The 8,643-nt window shown below is 47.5% G+C and overlaps 1 protein-coding gene across 1 annotated transcript in view; it reads left to right on the top strand.

Annotated features, from left to right (window-relative positions):
- The first annotated feature begins 1,225 nt into the window (after nucleotides 1-1,225).
- RALGAPA2 (Ral GTPase activating protein catalytic subunit alpha 2) overlaps nucleotides 1,226-8,643 on the top strand; it is a 261,082-nt gene continuing 253,664 nt past the window's right edge. Inside the window, 1 exon segment of the mRNA XM_055544102.1 lies at nucleotides 1,226-1,745. Coding sequence (XP_055400077.1) covers nucleotides 1,640-1,745 — 106 coding nt within the window. The 5' untranslated portion in view covers nucleotides 1,226-1,639.

Here is an 8,643-nt window from a genome sequence, read left to right as displayed (position 1 = left end):
GGCCTCCTCTCCCAGAGTCTAAGCATACCTTTCCCTACTGCCAAAGCTGTTCATTTTAGTGCATAATTGGAGCTCTGATTTTGATATGGCCAAAGGGTTTGCCACTCCTTCCCTCACTGTGTGTTAGTCATACAGGCGGGTCCAACTCTTTGGGACCCCGTGGACTGTAGCCCACCAGGTTTCTCTGACCATGAGATTCTCCAAGCAAGAATACTGGATTGGATCGCCATGCCCTCTTCCATGGGATCTTCGCCATCCAGGGACAGAACCCAGGTCTCCAGCATTGCAGGCAGATTTTTTATACTACTGAGCCACAAGTGAAACCTCACTACCTGGTATGAATTCAGAAGTCAAAACTTAGATGGTTTACATTGTAAAAGCTTTGAAAGTTGTCCTACTGTAATGTTTCTGCAGCCATGAAATTAAAAGACTCTTACTCCTTGGAAGGAAAGTTATGACCAACCTAAATAGCATATTCAAAAGCAGAGACATTACTTTGCCAACAAAGGTCCGTCTAGTCAAGGCTATGGTTTTTCCAGTGGTCATGTATGGATGTGAGAGTTGCACTGTGAAGAAAGGTGAGTGCCGAAGAATTGATGCTTTTGAACTGTGGTGTTGGAGAAGACTCTTGAGAGTCCCTTGTACTGCAAGGAGATCCAACCAGTCCATTCTAAAGGAGATCAGTCCTGGGTGTTCTTTGGAAGGACTGATGCTAAAGCTGAAACTCCAATACTTTGGCCACCTCGTGCGAAGAGTTGACTCATTGGAAAAGACTCTGATGCTGGGAGGGATTGGGGGCGGGAGGAGAAGGGGACGACAAAGGATGAGATGGCTGGATGGCATCACTGACTCGATGGACAGGAGTTTGAGTGAACTCCGGGCGTTGGTGATGGACAGGGAGGCCTGGCGTGATGCAATTCATGGGCTCGCAAAGAATCGGACACGACTGAGGGACTGAACTGAACTGAACTGAATGTTTCTTGATTCACGTTGCAGTAGAGAGAACTGGGTGGGCGCACAGGCCGGACTGTAGGTACAGAAACCTGGGCCTCCAGGGATAGGTAGGGGGTCGGGCAGATGCTGCACCCATCTGGAGAGGCGGTCTCAGGGGCTGGCCTCCTGGAGAACTACATTTCCCAGGAGCACCGGTGGCCCCGCGAGCGAGGCACGTGCCCTGAGCGGGCGCACTGACTCCAATCGCGCGGAAAACACGCCAGCCTGATTGGAGGTCGCTGTCACGGAGCATCCCGGGGCTCGGAGGACAGCGTGCGCGCGGAGGCCACCTTCTTTGTGACTCGCGGAGCCGCTGGGGCCCGCCCCCCGCCGGACCGCGCGCCCGTGCGCCCCGCCCGTGGCGGGGGCGGGGGGGTGGTGGTGGAGGCCGGCACCTCCCGCGGGGGCGGGGCGGCGGGTTTAACGTCGACACCGCCTTCCTGCCCCGCCCCGCACCGGCCCGGCCCCCGCCCCTCCTTCCTGGAGCCGGGGCTGGAGAGGCGGCGGCGGCGGCGCTGGCGGCTGCTGCCGGGCAGGGGGGGCGGCGAGCGGCCCGCGCGACACGCGCCGGCCCGACCCTCTGCTGTGACCCGCGCGGCGTAGGCGCCTCCTGCCCCGCCGGCGGGGTCCGGCTCCCCGCGGCGGGATGTTCTCCCGGAGGAGCCATGGGGATGTGAAGAAGTCCACCCAGAAGGTGCTGGACCCCAAGAAGGACGTGCTGACCCGCCTGAAGCACCTGCGGGCGCTGCTGGGTGAGGCGCGGCGCGGCCGAGGGCGCGCTCCTGCGGGGATCGGGCGGGGGTCGTCGGGCTGCGATGCCGGGCTGGGGACGCAGACCCTCCGTGTGGGTCCCGGCGTCGTTCCCCGCGGGCTTGCCCGGAGACCCCCTGAGTTGTAAACTTACCCCCCTCCCCCGAGTGGCCTCGGAGCCGGACTGCGGCGGGATGATCCCCTCCCCAGCAAACCCTGGGGGTTGTCGCACGCACCCATCGAACTGTCATCTCCCCTCCCAGTTCTTAATTTTAATGTTTGAGTCCGAGACCCTAAGTGGTCCCAAGTGGGGTCCCAGCGCAGACTGAATTGAACTGTCATCTCCCCCCACCCCCACCCCCGCCCCGCCACTTTTAATTTTACTTTTTTTTTTGAGTCTAATCCCCCAGTAGACTGAGCCTCCGAATGGCCTCGGGATACATTTAAGTGTCACTTCTCTTCCCATGGATCTGGCTGACTCGGTTTCTTTGTGTCCGTGGTGTGAGGGGGGCTCCTCGTGTTTGCTGGGAGGGAGGGGTGACTTTCCTGGGTTCCAGGAGGCTGCTTATGCTTTATTGTCAAGATGACTGACGGTTTTGTGGCTTCTTGCGTTTTTGTGAGCCCATTGTGTGGAGAAACTGCAGACCCCAGGTGGGCCTGCATTTGACCTGGGATGAAGCTCACCCCCGTGGGTGTCAAGTGTTCCCAAGGCCTCCGTTCACCTGCCACCTGTGATCTGCAGCCAGTTTCCTACCTCCTTGAGTCTTAATTTTTGTTTAGAATGTAAACACCTTTACTGTCTATATACAGACTTGTCTTTGTGTATTTGCGGGCTATGAAAAAGATACTTTATGTGTCTTCTAGATGTCTTTTTTTCTTCTTGAAAGGAGCAAAATTGCCTGATTTAGGGCACAAAGTCTTCATGTGTCTGTCACTTGAGGAAATAGGGCATAACAGTATTCATTGTAGGTGTGAGAATTTTAAATAAAGCTCTTGTTCATGAGATTAAAAGTTGCAAATGATTTCTATTTATACTGTGAAGTACCTCTAAGGAAGAAAAATCCACACACCTAGTTTTGCCAAGTGAAGTTTTTCACATTCTCGGATTCCTTGAGATGCCACTGCCGGCTTGGTCAGTTTGGAATGAAATGTAAATTAGGTACTGTTAGAGGGATTAGCTTTCAAGACTTTTGAAAGTGAAATGCAGTCTTCTTGGTAAACTGAGCTTTCTACTTCCTGTACTGAAATACCAGGCTCACACAGGTTGTATTGTGTGGGGCTCTTTAGTGACTGATTAACACCTACTGTAGGGACATTTTTGATAATGGAGGGCAGAACAGAGAGGTTTTTTAAAGCAGTTGATGCTTGGGGACTTACTCTGTGGTAAAGAAATTGAACTTGTGTTCAGTCCAAGCCTACAGGATTAAGTTGGCTACATTTTGCAAAGGCAGAATCCATTAAACCTAGATGTTGGGTTTCTTAGAGACACATAGTACATTGTTACCTTGTTACCGTTCTGAGAAAGTAATTAATTTTCAAGGCCCTGTGGTTTCACTTGAAAGTGTTTGTCTCATTTTGAGGAACTTTGTTTTGTCCCTTCATTGACACATCTGGCCTCAGTTTTGTAGCCTGGAGGGGCTCTTTCATATTCCTTATGTATTCTGTTTTTGTTGTTGTTGTTGTGGATTGGCTCGGTTTACTTCGTTTATTACTGTAGTCTTTATCTGTAGGGACTAGATTTTGGTAAACATGTCTGAGGCATTCTGATTCATACTGTTTAGTGTAAACTCTTGCTTACAACTGTGGGTTTAAAGGCTTTAAAGACAAATAGTACAGCAATGTAGTGGTCCCACCACATCACATACCCTATTGATTTGCTACTTTATGGAAAAGTCTACTTAGAAAAAAAGACCTTCTGATCTAAAAGCTAAGACTTAGCCAAGATCAAGAAACTATTTGAATCAGGATTGACATACACACACCCAGGTGGCTCAGTGGTAAAGAATCTGCCTGCCAGTGCCGGAGACACAAGAGATGCAGGTTTGATCCCTGGGTTGGGAAGATCCTCTGGAGCAGGAAATGGCAACCCACTCTAGTATTCTTGCCTGGAAAATCCCATGGATAGAGGACCCTGGTGAGGTACAGTCCGTGGGTTTGCAAAGAGTCAGACACAACTGAGCAGACATGCACATATGTGTAAGATAGATTAACTAATAAGGACCTACTGTATAGCCCAGGCAACTCTACTCAGTACACTGTAATGTCCTATATGGGAAAAGAATTTTAAAGAGAGTGGATATATGTATATGTATAGCTGCTTCAGTTTGCTGTACAGCAGAAACTAACACAACACTGTAAATCAACTATATTCCAATAAAAATTAAAAATTAAAGAAAAAATAGAAAAAGAGAAAGAGACCAGATTTGTGGTTACCAGAGGCAGGATGTGGCGGGGTGGGGGGAGATAATTGAATGAATGCAGTCAGAAAGTATGAACTTCCAGTAATAAAATAAATAAATACTAGGAATGTAATGTACAATGTGGTAAATGTCATTAACACTGGTGTATGTTATATATGAAAGTTGTTAAAAGAGTAAATCTTAAGAATTCTCATCAGAAGAAAGAACATTTTTCCTATTTCATTACTTTTTTATCTCTCTGAGATGATGGGTGTTCACTGAACTTTCTGTGATAATCATTTCGTGGTATATGTAAGTCAAATCATTATGTTGTACACTTTAAACTTACACAGTGCGATATGTCAGTTGCTGCTGCTGCTAAGTCGCTTCAGTCGTGTCCGACTCTGTGCGACCGCATAGACAGCAGCCCACCAGGCTCCCCCATCCCTGGGATTCTCTAGGCAAGAATACTGGAGTGAGTCAAAGTGAAGTCGCTCAGTCATGTCCAACTCTTAGTGACCCCATGGACTGTAGCCTACCAGGCTCCTCTGTCAATGGGATTTTCCAGGCAAGAGTACTGGAGTGGGGTGCCATTGCCTTCTCCAGTATGTCAGTTATATCTCAATAAACTAGCAGGAAACAAAATAGATATATTTGCAAAGAAAAAATCATTTGAAGGAAATGAATCGAAATTATTGTTGTATTTTTATCTGTATATTTAGATAATTCTCTTGCTTTTCACATATTTTCAAGTGATAAGACCACATTAGTTTTTAAATACCAAGTTGATACTGCTGACCTGGATCTGTAGCCTGCGGCTGCACGACCTTGGGCCAGTTTCTCAGCCCATCTGTGAACCTCAGTTTCTTCACTCTGTGAAGTGGGTGTGGTAATGTCTGCCTCGTAAAGGTTATTGTGAGTGTACTGTATGAGCTACTTCAGCTCCGAGTAGACATTTTACAATTTCCTCTCTCATCACTTCTTTCCTGTCATTAATAGGCTAGGACGAGCCTTTTGATAGGCTGTCCCTTCTCCTTTCTTGTTTCAGTAATTGTGATCGATCCTTTCCCTCTTCATAAAAAGTAGTCCGTGTTTAAGACGACTGGCTGAGAAAGATACAGTTAGCTGTGAAGAGGAGAGTATTTCTTCGTATCACGGTAATGACTCCAGTTAGAACTTAACGTAGCTACTTTGACTTGGCTGTATATTGTAGATTGGCCTGATATTATTAACTTTATATTAAAGGATGGGGGAGAACTGAGGCCAGGCGGGGCTTGTTGGGGGCCAAACCAGGCACTAAATGTTGTGAATATATTATCTAAGTTGGAGGAAGAACAAAGAGCTCTTCGATTCCCGACTCCCAGGTCTCCTTACGTTGTTGAAATCATCCTCAGGAAAGAAAATAAGTAAACAAAACAAAACTAAAATACTGTGTATTGCTCTCTTGCTGCTGCAGAGATTCCATGCCTAATAACAAGTTGAGTGCCTACTATTAAATAGGGTTTAGACATGGCATTGATGTGGCAAGAACAATAGATATAAAATATTTACTAGTAAGCATATAATGTGTTATGGAATTAGATAGTGGCTTATATGGTGGACTCCATTATAGGATTTCAAGGTGCAGAAAAGATCATTAATAACAAAGGTGGGGGGACTTCGCTGGTGGTCTAGTGGTGAAGACTCCACATTTCCAATGCAGAGGGTTTGGGTTCGATTCCTGGTTGGGGAACTAAGGTCCCATATGCTGAGTAATGTGGCAAAAAAACCTCCAAAACACTAGAAAGACCAAAGATAGGGCATCTTGAAAGAGGTTTTACTCATACCAGGACCTAAAGAATGACTAAAGATTAGACTCACTTTGTCCAGTAGAAATATATGTGAGCCATAGCTGTAATTTAAACCGCTCTGGTAGCCACATCTAAAAAGGTAAAAAAAGAAAGGTGAGGAACCTCCCTTGTGGTCCAGTGGCTAAGACTCCACTCACCCTGTGCAGGGACCCTGGGTTTGATCCCCGGTCAGGGAACTAGATCCCACACGCTGTAACCAAAGACCCAGCGCAGTCAAATAAATAAATGAATAAAATAAATATTAAAAAATAAAAATATTACAGAAAGAAACAGATGACATTAATTTTAGTAATACCTTTTATTTAACCTGATACATCTGTTTTGTCGACAGGTAGTCCAAGTAAAATGTTCAGTTTTTCCGTTATCTTCACATAGCATGTCTTGGAAGTCGTGCATGTACTGTTCACGTGCAGCATGTCTCCGATCAGACCGGCCACATTTCCAGTGCTGGGGAGCCACTCGTGGCCAGCACGGCCTGCTGGTCAGAGCAGGGTTAGGTTTGGGGAAAGTCAAGGGTCGGGGAGAAGGCAGTCGCAACCCACTCCAGTACTCTTGTCTGGAGAATCCCATGGGCGGAGGACCCTGGTAGGCTGCAGTCCATGGGGACGCCAAGAGTCGGACACGACTGAAGCGACTTAGTAGCAGCAGCAAGGGTGGGGAGGGCTTTTCCAGCCGAGAAGGGGAGGAGCTGGTGGTGGAGATGCACCTGGGAGATGATGCATGAGAGCAAAGAACCTCGGTCTTGGAGGACTCGATGCTGAAACCCTGGCCCTGAGGGCATCTGCAGTGTTAGAGCAGTGGCTGGAGTGGCATATAGGCCAGGGGTGAGGCAGGACAGGGAGGTGGACTATGAGGTCATGGAGGAGATGAGGAGGGGTAGCCTGACCCGGTAGAAGCTGAGGCAGTTGGGGCCAGATCTCAAGGGGTTCGAAGCTTTGATTTTATTCTGCAGGTGAGAGGGTGCCCTTGGAGAATTCTTAGCAGGTCAAATGATAAGATTTGAGAACTGCCTCCCTGCCAGCAGGGCCAGGATAGAACTGGGCTGGTGGGAGGGCGGGGAGACCTTGGGAAGGTAGGCAATGGAGGAGTTGACAGGTGATAACTGGAGAGGAGGGTGGAGTCATGAAGGACCAGAAACTAGTGATTCTAGATTCAAGTGTGGTTTGCAGAAGCTGGACGAGGAGTGATGAATCTGAAGAAGAAGAGGTTTGGGGTCAGGGGCCACAGCCCAGTCAACTCTAGTGACCCCAAGGTTCAGACCAAATAATTTGGAACCAGAGAGGAGAGAATAGCTGTTCATTGATGCTCTTTATGCCCATAGAACAGAATCGAATATTTTGATGTTTCCTTCTGTGCATCTGTTGCTTTAAGTAGGGACAAGCTCACTTATTCACAAGTTATAAATATTGCCTTTTAAACTTCCTGTTAGCTTTTACCTATGTCTTTTTCCTTTTATTTTTATTAACGACAGGTATTTGTTGAGACTATCCTCTGGTGATTAAATAGTTTCCTTTCTTCATCAATCCTTTTTTCCTTTTTTTTTTTTTTTTTTTACTCTTTCTTTCTTTCTTGGGTGTAAATACTACTACTCTAAACATCCTGGGAAATGGCTTCTTCTGCATTTTGCATTGTTTCCTTAGAATAGATTCACTGAAGTCGGGTTGCTGGGTTGGGCGTGTTTATGCCTTGATTCACTGTCCTCTCCTCAGTGGTTTTCATGTGCTCTCTGGCAGCAAGGGTGAAACAGTCAAATCCTCTGTAATCTGACCAGCAGTAAACCCCTTGTTGGGTGAAGGAAATGGAAACCCACTCCAGTATTCTTGCCTGGAGAATCCCGTGGACAGAGGAGCCTGGCGGGCTGCTGTCCCTAGGGTCGCACAGAGTCAAATTCTACTGAAGTGACTTAGTAGCAGCAGCAGCAGCAAACACCTTGTTAGAATTTGATCATTGATGTTAGGTATTTGGGAGAGTGAGGGTGCCACAGATAGAGCCAGAAGAGTTGGGAGGAGACCCTAGCTAATAACAGAGCAAGGTGAGTTTGGTGTGATGTGTATTGAGTTTGAGTTGAGAGGAGGAGATGGTTGGATGGCCTCAACAACACGATGGACAAGAGTTTGAGCAAGCTCCGGGAGTTGGTGTGGACAGGGAAGCCTGGCGTGCTGCAGTCCACGGGGCCGCAAAGAGTCGAACACAACTGAGCGACTGAACTGAACTGTATTGAGTTTGAGAAAAAGGCGAGATCCAAATGGGACCATAGGGGAAATTGTTAGACGTGGGGTCTGGAGCTTAAAGAGGGGTTAAGAGGCTGTGACATGGTTGTTTATCAGCGTTATGATCTCACTGGGTTGTCCCCCAATTTCTGATGATGGTGGTGTCCCCACCCCCAACCTGAAAATGGGGAAACTGAGGCTCCCAGAGGTGGACTCCTGCCCATAAGGAGCAGGGCTGGGAGTCATAGGATTGTACAGCTCAGGTCGTGCTTTTGCTAGTTATCCTGACTCAAAAGCATATTTACATACCAGAGAATATATTTCCCCACCAGATTGAATGTTAACATGTGAACCAAAGCCGCTCAGTTTTCGCATGTCTCCCAGACATGTTGCTTTGAGTTTTGATGCACTCTTCCTAGTTTGTTTTTACTGTATTGTTCT

This window comes from Bubalus kerabau, chromosome 13, assembly GCF_029407905.1.
Source record: "Bubalus kerabau isolate K-KA32 ecotype Philippines breed swamp buffalo chromosome 13, PCC_UOA_SB_1v2, whole genome shotgun sequence".
Lineage (NCBI taxonomy): Eukaryota > Metazoa > Chordata > Mammalia > Artiodactyla > Bovidae > Bubalus > Bubalus kerabau.
This window is presented reverse-complemented; position numbering and strand designations above follow the sequence as displayed.